The sequence below is a fragment of the Elephantulus edwardii genome, unplaced genomic scaffold (assembly GCF_000299155.1).
Source record: "Elephantulus edwardii isolate Elephantulus edwardi_28Jun2011 unplaced genomic scaffold, EleEdw1.0 scaffold00208, whole genome shotgun sequence".
NCBI lineage: Eukaryota > Metazoa > Chordata > Mammalia > Macroscelidea > Macroscelididae > Elephantulus > Elephantulus edwardii.
In genome coordinates, this window is record NW_006399958.1 from 1907200 (window position 1) to 1920683 (window position 13484).

Below are 13484 nucleotides of genomic sequence, written 5' to 3' on the forward strand. Positions count from 1 at the left end.
TAATTACTATTGGAAAATGCTTGTCATTCCTCTGTAGCATCTGGTCCCCACTGGACCCTCATCATTTCCTTCACCTGCTCCCCCCACCGACCAAACTGTGCAGCTCTGCAACTGCATCCCTGCCCATCCTCACCCTTCTGCCCCCAACCCTCACCTCCTTGTACCCCCAATATGTTTTTCCCAATAAAAGAAAAGAAAACAAAACAAACAAACCAGTACACTTTGTAAACACACCCAAACCCAAATAAAACAAAATTGTATTTATCATGATCTACAATAACAACCACCACCAAATTTTTGGGAAAATGGGGAAGCAGGTACTTGTGATGATTGGACACCATGATATGCATAACTCTTGCCACTGCCTTGTACGTGAGATGGGTGTTGAAACGGTGAATCATTTGTCACATAGGTTTTCACAACAATAAAAAGAATTAATAAGATGTTTAGATAGCTTCTGGTCCTCAGGCAGAGAAGTTGGATTAGTCGATGGCACATTCTCATTTGTGACTCATACACAATCCTTCGCGCTCTGTTTATTTCACCCCTTTTAATCTCTAGTCCCTTCTGTGACCGTGTTATCGCTGTGTATCTTCCACTGTTGTTATTGTTTCCCCTCGTGTAGCTTCTCTTACTCTCATTATCATTGTGTATCTTGTGCTGTGATCTTGATCGTTTGTGTATTCTTGGCTCTAATCTTTGTGGTTCTATCTTTTGCTGCTACCTTTATTGTTATGTGCCTTCCTGCTCTTGTCTTTTTTTTATTGTGTATCTTTGTGTTGCCAATCCACTGCTCAACCTTTCCAACAGCCCCTGGGCTTCAGTTAGTAACAGATAAAGAAATGGAAACTTACAAAAGAAAAATAAATCATGACATAATAATAAAAAAAAAACCCAAAAAACCTTTCCATGGGTGTAACTCTTTAGTGACAGCGTCCTCACTGAAAGTACCCAGGGTGGTGGGTACTTATCCTCGTTCTACAGATGTCACTAGTTTCTCTAATGTCACTGCAAACCTCTCTCCCTGGGCTATCTGGGTGGGTCTCTCCATCTTTGCTTTCATCCTGGTTCAAGTCATCCCTCACTTATTTCTCGCCTCATCATCTCAGGAGACCCACTTCCTAACTGGTCTCCCCTCATTGTGCCCTCTCACTTCCTTCTCTTCACCTTCTGTCATGGGTCTCTTGCACCACAATAACAGAATTACCATAAGAGGGTGGCTTTAACAAGCGGAAATCCATTCTTTTGCAGTTTAGAAAGCTGTTGTTGTTGTTGTTATGTGCTGTCGAGTCACTTGCGACTCATAGCGACCCTATGTACAACAGCCCTAAACTCCGCTCTGTCCTGTGCCAATCACACTGTCTTTGACACTCCCACCCCGATTAACCCAGTCACTGAATCAATCCACCTCATAGAGGGTCTTTCCCTCCTGCACTGTCCCTCCACCCTCCCAAGCATGATGTCCTCTCCAAGGACCGGTCTCTCCTTACAACACGTCCAAAGTATGTTAGACAGAGCCTCAGAATCCAAGGGAGCCACTTGGTTTCACCCTTTCCAGGATGAATCTGTTTGTTTTCCTAGCAGTCCATGGTATTCTCAATACTCTTCTCCAGCACCCCAGCTCAAAGGCATCAATTCTCCTTCTATCCTCCTTGGTCATTGTCCAACTCTCTGATGCATAACAAGCTAGAAGTCCAAATTCAAGATATAATCTCTAGGGGATGTGCCCCCATGTATGTCTTCTCGCTCTTCTTCTGTCTTTCCTCAAATGTCACCATCTCAATTAAATTTTCTTCTCTGATCATCACCTTTAAAAGGCAATCACCTCCAACCCAATATCCCCAATTTTTTGCCCATGGTTTTTTGTTAAGGAATCTTGGTGGCTTCACCTCTAACCCAGTATCCCTTATTTTTTTGTCCATGGTTTTTCTTAAAGGAATCTTGGTGGCACAATGATTAAGCCCTCAACTGTTAACTGAAAAGGTCAGCAATTCAAACCCACCAAACACTCCACGGTTGAGAGAACTGGGCATCAATTCCCATAAAGTTTACAGCCTTGGGAAGTCAATGGGGAAGGAAGGTCCTCTACATCAGACGAGCCACTAAGAGCTGACATTCACTCAACTATAAAGCGTTGCCTTCCACAGCCTATTTCATTATTCCTGTTTTAAATTCTTTATCTCCCCTAAAGAAGATAAGTTCTACAAAGGCAGACTTTTTTTTCTGTTGAATTTACTTTTTAAAAAAATTTTATTATTTTTGTGTGAGTATACCATCAAATCAGATCTGACTGGTACAGGAGGAGATTGTCCCTCCTTCCCCGGCAGAGCATCTGGTGGATTTGAACTGTGCACTTCTGGGATTGTAGTTGCAACTCCCGACACTAGACCACCAGAGCTCCCCGAATTTACTTTTAAAGTTACACATTGTCGACTTTTGTACATATGGCATAAGCTGCCTTTCTTTCCTTCTCCCTATTCTCTCTCTTGACTCCTTTCAACTCCATAGATTTATCTCTCTTAGATAGTTCAAATAAGTGAGATCATGCAATAAACCAAACAATCTCATTTGCTGTCAAGTTGATTCTGAATCCATAAAGTTTTCTTTTCAAGGAGACAGACACCAGAAATCAATTCGAGCCTCCTACTTGCCCTTCGTACCTCCAAGGAACTTTGCTGTTGTTATGTGCTTTTGAGTGAGACTCACGCATAGATGACCCTCGAGTTGGTTTCCAAAGACAACAAATTATATGGGAGAAGATTGTCCACCATTCTTCTGAGCTGGTAGATTCGAAGTACCAGCCTTTAGGTTGACAGCACAATTCCTTACTCACACGGCCACCAGAGCACGCTCAAGAATATGGATCATACTGTATTTGTCATTTCAGTCACTTTTTTAACCAGTGTCTGTATTAGTGTCTGAATCATAAAAGAAAAGAAGTTTTTGTGGGATAAATAAGTAAAATTGCCAGCACTTAATACGCATCTGATGAAAGAAAAGAATGAATGCAACTCTGCAAATTTGAGCGCTCACGATTAATGTCCTAAGGTCGTGTTTTATAGGAACTCACGCATATAACTGTCAAAGGAGCCCTGAAGGGGCAAGTAGTTAAACACTCTCAGTTGCTAACTGAAAAGTCAGCCAGTAATTAGCACTCATCATCAACTCATCATCGTAAAAACGCTCGGAGGGGACACGAAGAGCTCCTTTTTACAGAGGAGCAGAGAGATTATGAGTTTTATGAGTTACTCAAGGTCATAGACTTGGTTGTTGTTGTTGTTATGTGCCATCGAGTCACTTGCGACTCATAGCGACCCTATGTACAACAGCCCTAAACTCCGCTCTGTCCTGTGCCAATCACACTGTCTCTGACACTCCCATCCCGATTATCCCAGTCACTGAATCAATCCACCTCATAGAGGGCCTTCCCCTCCTGCGCTGTCCCTCCACCCTCCCAAGCATGATGTCCTTCTCCAAGGACCGGTCTCTCCTCATCACAACATGTCCAAAGTATGTTAGACGGAGCCTCAGAATCCTTGCCTCCAAGGAGCCACCCGGTTTAACCCTTTCCAGGATGAATCTGTTTGTTTTCCTAGCAGCCCATGGTACTCTCAATACTCTTCTCCAGCACCACAGCTCGATTGGTAGACACCAAGTAAACACTCCAGGGACTTAGCACTACATTTTAGGATCACAGGCAATAATGTAACAACAACAACACTACTTATCAAAGACAGATATTAATGGAGTAGAAACCAAAGCAAACATTTGTTGTGCAAAAGGGTCTAGTTACAGAGGCTCTTTTGGTACCAAAACTCATCACTCGAAAATCTAGTGCGATGTTAATCCTTAGCAGGGAGAGGAGTCCCAAGAAATGGTGTTAGCAGAGGCAGAACAACAACAGACTACAGGATGGAGTTGTTATTGTTGTTGTTAGGTGCCATAGAGTTGTAGATGACTCATAGTGACCCTATGAATGAAAGACCTGAGCACTGTTCATAGAGTTTCCAGAGGCAAGCCATTTCAGAAGTGGATACCACTCCTGCTTCCAAGCTTGTTTTAATCGGGGAGCTCAGCAAACACTGTCCACCATGGGTAACCATTCTCGCATTTGACACATCAGTGTCACAGTGTTTAGCATCACAGCAACCATGAGTTCCCTCTGTACAGCAAATGCACAGACCAGTGCTATACTACTTAAAAGAATGTTTGACAAAAACAGGATATTTGGTTCAAACAGGATATTTGGTTTAAACTCAGCAGAAAAGCCATGACTGGGATGGGAGGGATGGTGGGTGTTGGAATTGGTAAAATGGTTGGAGGGTGGAGGCATGTATAACCTCCCAGGAGCCAGCTTGGGGCTATTGCAATTGACCTTGATCTTTCTCTCCCCCTTGTAAAGTGACAGGAGGTCGGATCATGCCCTTAGACCTTTTTTCACTGCCCTGTAGGGTTTTGTAGACTGACATCCTTGGTGAGTTCAAACCATAGACCTTTTGGTTAGCAGATGAGCACTTAACCATTGCACCACCAGGACTTCTAAGACCTTGTTAGTCATGTTGAAACATTGAGGAGAGCTGGACTATTGTTTAGGTTGGAAACACTCAAGGAATTGGAATGTTTAAGGGACACAATGTTCGGAAGACCACTTGTTGGCAGTGACAAATGCTTCTGAAAAATGCAAGGATGGAATGTTTTGGGTTAGGCAGAAAAAGATGGGGAGGTACTGAGGAAGGAGGGAATGGAGATGGAAGGAGGTGAGGAAATGAGCCGACTTTATTACGAGTCCTTCATCCCTTTGCGTTCCTCCGTTTTGTGTTTCCTGATTGTCTCCCGGATCCACGTGATATACTGAGAAACTCTCGTGTAGACACCAGGTCGGTTGGGCTGCCCACAGGGGAAGTCTCCCCAGGAGATGATGCCATGGAGGGTACCGTTGCAGACCAGGGGGCCTCCGGAGTCACCCTAAATGGAGGGAGAGAGAGACGTGAGGTCTTTGCTGGGGATGAACCAAGGCAGAAAGAGAAGGATTTAAGGACGAATGAAAGTTGGAGAGAGGGACACACAGATGGTGGAATACAGAGAGAGGCTGAGAGGCGGCATGAGAGCCAGAGGCAGAGAGATGAGAAGATAAACAGTGAGGAGACAGAGACAGAGAGACTGAGAAAGTGGCAGAGAATGAGATACCCTCCACCCACTACCCAATCCCACTCTTATACCTACTCCATGAAAGACAGATAGAGACATATAGAGGGAGGGGAGAGAGAGAGAGTGGAGGTAGAGGAGGAAGAGTACGGGAGAGGGGAGAGGGAGATGGGAGAAGGGGAGGGGGAGGCGAGATGGACAGGAGAGGGAGGGGGAGGGGAGAGGAAAAGGGGGAAGGAGAGGAAGACGGGGAAGGAGAGGAAAAGAGGGAGAGGGCAATGGAGAGAGAGATGGATAGATGAATAGGCAGATGGATGGATGGATGGATGGATGGATGGATGGATGGATGGATGGATGGAGAGAGACAGATTGAGATAACTGAGAGACAGAGAAATGAGAAGTGGTCTCTCTCTGTCTCTCTCTCTCTCACTCTCTCCCTTTGTCTTATGAGAGTTAGGACAGCTTGTCTCACCTGTTCTTAGAGTTTACCCAATATACCTGCTCTTAGAGTTTGCCTTATGTATTTGTTCTATTCTTGGTTCTCCGGCATCAAAACCCACCCTGGATCCCTAGTACCAGCTAACCCTGATCCAAATTTATTTTTCCTTAGTGGCGTCCTGCTCTTAGGAATCCCTGGTAGCACAGCGGTTAAGACACACAGTTGCTAACCAGAAAAGGTTGGTGGTTTGAACCCACCCAGCGGCCCCATAGGAAACCCTAGTGGTTTCGTCAACATGGAGTTCCACTGCTAACCCCAAAGTGGTGCCTTTCTGGGTGTTCGAATCCACTAGTGACTCCATGACCCATAACAACAGCATCAGACAGCAGGTATGGCCTGGATGTTAGTAACCCAGGGACTGACCGCCTGTATATAATTCCACGATTATTCCCGCCCCCCACAGTTATGGCTCAGGGATGGCTATATGCTTCGAGTTAGAGTCATGCTCAAGACTTTTGTGTAAACTGTTAAGAGAGAGATGTTCGCTTTCCCCAGTAGAGCTGTTTGTCATTGTTGTTAGGTGTTGTTGAGTCGGCTTCAACTCCGATCAAGTCTATGCACAAGAGATAGAAACCGCCTGAGCCTGTGCCGTCCTCACAATCTCTCCTGTGTATGAGTCCCTGATTGCAGTCACTTGGGACCGTTCCTGTCTCATTGAAGGTCCTTCTCTACTTCATTGACCTTCCATGTTTTCAAGCAATTATATTTTTCCCCATGCTCGGTGTACATGAGATGAAGGCTCACTTCAGAAACATCAAAGTTGCCTTACTATTCACCCCGATAACCACAGCCTTCTGTGAGATCTAATATCGTTCTGAGGCACCACAGTCATTACTAACCTCCTGTCTGCAATCCCCGACATTGGAACGACCCTTGTAGAAGGAATCTGAGGAGGTTTCTCCACTGACAAAGCCACAGTAATCTGATCTATTTTTTTTCTTTTTTGGCTTTCCATTTCCTTTTCCTTTTTATTATCGCAGTGGTTCACCTCTTATTTCCTCACAAGCAGGCTCTAATAACCCCCCAGGATTAATCTCCCATTCAGACAAAATCCCATCCCACCCGTATTCCACCATTAAAGATCTACTAGGGGTGTCCCTGCCTCTCCCATTCCGGCTTCTTCTTTTTTTTTAAATTTTATTATTTTTGTGTGCGTGTACCGTCAAATCAGGAGGAGATTGCCCCTCCTTACCCGGCAGAGCATCTGGTGGATTCGAACCGTGCACCTCTGGGATTGTAGTTGCAGCTTCTTGCCACTAGGCCACCAGAGCTCCCCTCCATTCCTGCTTCTGAGCACCCCTTCTACCTACACTTCCTCTGAGACAGGTTTCATTGTCCTTTCGACTATGCATGGTGTATTTAATGTAGTTGGGGAATACGATATAAATCGTAGCATATTGAATATGCTGTGGTTGCTGTTGTTATATGTTATTAAGTTGCCTGTAACTCATTAACAACCCTGTGTACAACAGCTCTGAACCCTGCTCTCTCCTGTCCCAGTCTTATTGTCTCTAGCACACCTACTCTCATTACCCCAGTCACTGAGTCAGTCCATCTCACCGAGGGTCTTCCTCTCTTGCGCTGTCCCTCCACCCTCCCAAGCATGAAGTCCCTCTCCAAGGACTGGTCCCTCCTTGCAACATGTCCAAAGTATGTCAGACCAAGCTTCAGAATCCTTGTCTCCAAGGAGCAGCTTGGTTTCACCCTCTCCAGGACGAACCTGTTTGTTCTCCTAGAAGTCCACGTTCAGTGCTTTTCTCCAGCACCACAGCTCAAAGGCATCAATTCACCTTCTATCATCCCTAGTCATTGTCCAGCTCTCATACTATAGTCAAGATGTTTAAAACACCACTCTTGTTGCTTGCAATTCCAAATCAGAATGATCTTTTATTATGTTTGCCCTCCAAGGCTGTAAATCCTAATGAGAGGAGACTGCCCATCTTTCCCCAAGGAAGCTGCTAGGCCGTGTTGCCAATGCATAAGAGTTGTTGTTGTTGTTGTTGTTGTTGTTGTTGTTGTTGTTGTTGTTATGAGCCATCGAGTCACTTGCGACTCATAGTGACCTTACGTGCAACAGCCCTAAACCCTGCTCTGTCCTGTGCCAACCTCACTGTCTCTGACACACCCATCCTGATTACCCCAGTCACTGAACCAACCCACCTCATAGAGGGCCTTCCCCTCCTGCGCTGTCCCTCCACCCTCCCAAGCATGACATCCCTCTCCAAGGACTGGTCCCTCCTTACAACATGACCAAAGTATGTCAGACGAAGCCTCAGAAGCCTTGCCTCCAAGGAGCCGCCTGGTTTAACCCTCTCTAGGATGAACCTGTTTGTTCTCCTAGCACTCTTCTCCAGCACCACAGCTCAAAGGCATCAATTCTCCTTCTATCCTCCCTAGTCATTGTCCAGCTCTCTGATGCATAACAAGTGATTGCAAAGACCATGGCATTAAAAAACCTATGCGTAAGAGTATAATAGATAATTAAGCTGAAACAGAAGAGAGAGCTGCTGAGATGTAGAGACAGAAAACTCAAAACATTTGAGTACAGATAGTCGTCTGTCCCTGGAGCCAGACACCCTTGGATTCTCAGTTACAAAACTCAGGTTTTTTTCTTCCCTCAGCCACTTTGAATTGGTTGGAGTTGCTGTTTTTTTAAAAAGCAAGTTTGAGTCCAGGTTCTGTCTCTTACAATCAGAAGAATCTCAAGCTTTACACATCTCAGCACAAGGATCTGAACAACATCCACCAGGCAAAAGCTGTTGTTTAAAATGAGTTCTATCTTCCATCTGTGCGTAATGTTAGTCTTGACTGCCTGATGCTACAGCGGCACTTCGTCCCACAGTGATGGGTTCTTCCAAAACTGGAAGCAGCCCTTTCCTTCTTCCAGCTCCCCCCACCCTGTGCACCTGTTCCTCAACTCCGTTCTAGATTTCCATCCCGGTCCACGGCAATCCACCAGCTCCATGGTCTCACCTCACAGGAATCCTTGCCACCCTCTTTCGTGCCTGCACACAGCATGTTGCTAGTGATCCTCCCGGGATAGACCTCCCGGCACTCCTCATCTGAACGCAGCTGGATGTTGGCACACTGCAAGGTCTTGGGGTAATTCACTGGGGAGGAAAGAGAAGGTCTAAGTCGATCTGTTCTGGAAAGACTCGGGGGAGGTGAAGGCTAAATAGGAGTATTGCTTGGGCAGAATGTTGGCTGAAAGTAGAGGTAGGAAGAGAAAGATGGGAGAAGAGACGAGGCGTGTTGTTGGAGAAAGTAATGGGAGCAGAACATGATGTGAGACTAGTGGAGCGACAGATGGGAAGAGGTAAGGCAGGAGACTGACAGGGAGAGAAATAAATGGGTGAACAGATAGATGAGGGTGATGGAGTGAGAGATGGGGAAATAAAGTTGGAGAAAAGAAGTTGGGAAGAAATAGAATGATAGATGGTGATACACAGAGAGAGAAGCAAGATGGAGAAGAGACTAGAAGAAAAGGTGGAAAGAGATCTGAGTGTTGGAAAGAATGATGGGAACGGAGATGAGTATATGGAGGACAATATGGAAATGAGACCCGGAGAGAGCTTAGGGTTGCCAGAGACACGCCAAGGGCTCTTGATAATAGAAGGGGCTCCTCCTCCACCTTCCCCCCCATATCCCTGCTCCAGTCCTCTTACCCACCACCCTCATCAAGTCTATGAGTCTTCAGGCCAGTGTATTGCAGGAGCATACCCTGGGGACTGGTGGTAGTGCCCCAACCAGACACCCGGCAGCAGGTTCCAGGGGGCAGGCAGTTGTTGTGGGAGAGAGGCAGGACGCGGATGTGACGTGTGAGCTGCACTGGGGACTGGAGCTCCAGAAGCATGATGTCATGGTCATGGTTGAGGTGGGTGGGGCTGCTCTGGTATTCAGGGTGGGGGATAGAGCGGACTACCTCACTCACCTGCTCACCGGCCTCCACACGCCCCAGGGCGTGCTTGCCCAGGTAAACTTTGTACCCGCTGTGGGTGAAGGAAGAGGTGATGAGGGGAGGGGGAGAACGGTGACCCCCCCTCCCTCCTCCATCTTCATCTTAGCCCTGCCCTCAGCCTCATCTCCAATCGAAGCCCACCCCATCCCACTTCTGCCACCACCACCCCCCAAATATCAGCTGCATCTCTCTCCTCATTCCCAAATCCAATCCCGTCAGAGTCTCTCCTTCACCTCCTTATTTGGGCTAGATCTCCACACCAAAGTGTACTCAATGCCAAGCCCTTCCCCAAGGCCATTGCTAACCCTATCCTGAATCCTAGATCCACCCTCACCCACCGCCCCAGTCCCATTCTCATCCCCACCCCATGTTTCCCTGTCCCTCACGTACTCCTTCAGACAATGTGCCGCAGTGAGGACCCATTTGGGGTGGACTAGGACGCCCCCACAGAGCAGCCGCCCTCTCACTAGTAGGGCCACCTGCCAGGGCTGGGAGTGGGGCAGGCAGGTGTAACCGCCTGGGAGAAATCCGCTGGTCCCGTTGGTGCCATTCAGAATCTTGGGGTATCCCTGAGAGATGCCTGTTGGAGGAGAGAAATTGGTAGAAAAATGTTATCCGTGGAAGAGGAGGAAGCTTGGAGTTGGGGTTCCTGGGTTTGGGGAAAGGGTCCAAATTTTCCTCTGAGTGACCAGGAACTGGGGATTCATTTATTGGGTCTTGTCATTTCTCCCTCCAGAAGAGATGAGTCAAAGTAAGGGAGGCAGTTTCCTTTTCTGCAGAAATGCCAAATTCTACAACAGGGACTCAGAGGAAAGTTCAAGAAGTGAGGACATATCTTCTAGAAAAGTAGAAGCTTGACTTTTCCCTACCTGCATCTTCACTAACCCTTTCCATAGAGGAGTAGATTTCATAAGGCACAAGGGATACTGGCTTATAAATGTACCCAAGCAGCCTCCATCCATTGTCTCATCTACTTATTTATCTGAACTTCCGGGCCAACAGCTCAGTAGCTATCCACCACTCGACTACCATCCACCCATGGAACCACACACACAGATCCATCTAGCGATGCAGCTAACATTTCAGTCCACATTCACTAAGCACTTCTACAGTTTTGGGGGAGCCCTGTTGGTACAGCCCATCAGGATCTGTGCTGCTAATCCCCAAAGTGGTGCCTCTCTTCTGGTTTAAAGCCACCGGTGGGTCCTTGGGAGAAAGATAGGCAGTCTCTTCCTATGTGATATGTTGTTGTTATGTGCCGTCGAGTCGCTTGCGACTCATAGCGACCCTATGTACAACAGCCCTAAACTCTACTCTGTCCTGTGCCAATCGTACTATCTCTGACACTCCCATCCCGATTACCCCAGTCACTGTATCAATCCACCTCATAGAGGGACTTCCCCTCCTGCACTGTCCCTCCACCCTCCCAAGCATGATGTCCTTCTCCAAGGACCGGTCCCTCCTCACAACATGTCCAAAGTATGTTAGATGGAGCCTCAGAATCCTTGCCTCCAAGGAGACACCCGGTTTAACCCTTTCCAGGAAGAATCTGTTTGTTTTCCTAGCAGTCCATGGTATTCTCAATACTCTTCTCCAACACCACAGCTCAAAGGCATCAATTCTCCTTCCATCCTCCTTGGTCATTGTCCAACTCTCTGATGCATAGCAAGTGATTGCGAAGACCATGGCCTGTATCAGATGCACCTTAGTCTCCAGAGAGACATCATTGCTCTTCAGTATTTTGGAGAGGTCCCTAACAGCAGACTTTGCCATGGCAATGCGCCTTTTAATTTCCTGGCTGCTGGTGCCAAGACTGTTGACTGTGGATATACAGCCTTTAAAACCCACTGAAGTGTCAGTTTTATGACGGTTCTGATTTGATGGCAATGAGGTTGTGTCCCTGCCTTGAAATGCTACTACTCATAGGCTACCAAACCCCAAATACAAACTCATTGCCACCGCATCATTTCTTGCTCTAGAGAAGACAGAGTAAACGGCTATAAATCTGTGCATAAGGAGACTGTCTTAGTGTTCTCCTGTGGAGCAGCTGGTGGGTTTGAACCATTGACCTTTTGATTAGCAGCTATTTCACCACTGAACCACCAGGACTCCCTATCCTTAGGGTAACTGTTTCCAAAGTCACATCTTCACCCCTGAGCTCTTGATCTAAACTTTAAACACCAATACTTCTGTGTCTCTGAAGCATCTTAAACTTCATGTCTGCAGTTTGAATTTTGCGACTGAAACGGCTTCTTCTTGGGTATTTCTGAGCTTGGTGATCGATTCAAAACTTAGGAGTCATCCTTGCTTCGTCTCTTTCTTTCATCTTTCATGGCGTTCTTTTTTCCCCCCAAGTACTCACCATCTTTTTAATTCTTTCCAGCTGCCACCATCCTGGTCCCTGTTACCATGTTTTCTAGCCCAAGCAACTGTACCATCAGACCAATATCCAGCTCGCTGTGACCTCATATGTGTGAGAGTAGAATGGTCTGCTGTAAGGTTTTCAATGGCAGGTTTTTCAGTAGGAGATTGTCAGACATAGCTTCTGAGGTGCCTCTGGGTGGACTTGAACTGCCGACCTTTTTCGTTTAGCAGTTGAACATATGAGTCATTGGCATTATACAGGAACTCCAAATGAGTGCGAGAGTCTTCTAAGTGATCCCACCTGCACGTCTCTCCAATGAACGCTTCTTAAAGCAACAAGAAGGATCTTTAGGGAACTCTGGTAGCCTAGTGGCAAGAAGCTGCACGGCAATCCCAGAGGCACGCGGTTCGAATCCACCAGATACTCTGCTGGAGAAGGAGGGGCAATCTCCTCCTGTACCTATCAGATCCGATTTGACAGCGCGCACACACAAAATAATAAAAAGAAAATAAATGTAAAGAGAAGAAGGATTTTTGAACAAGGAAAGTCCCAGGCTTAATGCCCTGCTGTGGCTTCTTATAGAGGAAAATATAGAGCCTTTCCAATGTCTGCAGGGCTGTTCATCATCTGCCTACTGCCAGCCTCTCTGACAACCGTGTTCCACCTCTGATGCTTTCACTCCATCTCTTCCAGCTCCTTGTACGTCTGCAAACACAACAAGCCTGAGAACCTGTGTCCTCTCTGCTGCCTCGTAAAGCTCCTTCTCTAGATTTGCACTGTCCCTTAGCAAAGTTCTGGTGCCTTAGTGCTAAGGAGTTGCACTGCCAACCCCGGGGCAACTTGCTTCGAATCTATTAGCAGCTCCGCTGGAGAAAGATGGGTAACCCCCTCCTGCGTGATTCACTGCCTCTGAAAACCTGCTGGAGGAGGGTCAGCTAGGAGTTGCTTCCAACTCAACAGCACACAACAACAACAACAACAACAATGTGGTAGCCACTAACCACATGCACTATTAGAACAGAAGGGAATTAAAATGAAACAAACTTTTCAAATCTGTTCATCCCTTTTCACCACTTTTCAAATGCATACTAGGTTCATGTGACTTCTTTAATTTATTGACACCTAAGTCTCCCCCTGCCCGCCCTGTCTTCTCATCATGACCATAAATTCCAGTGAGAACAGATACAGCAGGTGCTCCACTCAGTGTCACGTCCCCAGAACCAAGCGCAGCACCTGGAACAGTTGCTGTTGTTGTTTTTATGTGCCATCGAGTCATTTGCGACTCATAGCGACCCTATGTACAAGAGCCCTAAATGCAGTTCTATCCTGTGCCAACCTCGCCGTCTCAAACACATTCATTCCCATCACTCCACTCCGAATCGATCCATCTTATCGAGGGTCTTCCTCTACTGTGCCATCCCTCCACTCTCCCAAACATGATGTCCCTCTCCAAGGACCAGTCCCTCCTTGCAACATGTCCAAAGTATGTCAGACGAAGCTTCAGAATCCTTGGCTCC

General features: G+C 46.7%; 1 protein-coding gene across 1 annotated transcript in view; it reads right to left on the reverse strand.

The window, feature by feature from the left end:
- Window positions 1–4779: 4779 nt before the first annotated feature.
- Window positions 4780–13484, reverse strand: part of KLK13 (kallikrein-related peptidase 13) — a 19591-nt gene continuing 10886 nt past the window's right edge. The window contains exons 3-6 of the mRNA XM_006897358.1: window positions 9993–10182; window positions 9365–9633; window positions 8618–8754; window positions 4780–4965 (exon numbers count right to left, since the gene is read on the reverse strand). Coding sequence (XP_006897420.1) covers window positions 4780–4965; window positions 8618–8754; window positions 9365–9633; window positions 9993–10182 — 782 coding nt within the window. The remainder of the gene's footprint in view (window positions 4966–8617; window positions 8755–9364; window positions 9634–9992; window positions 10183–13484) is intronic.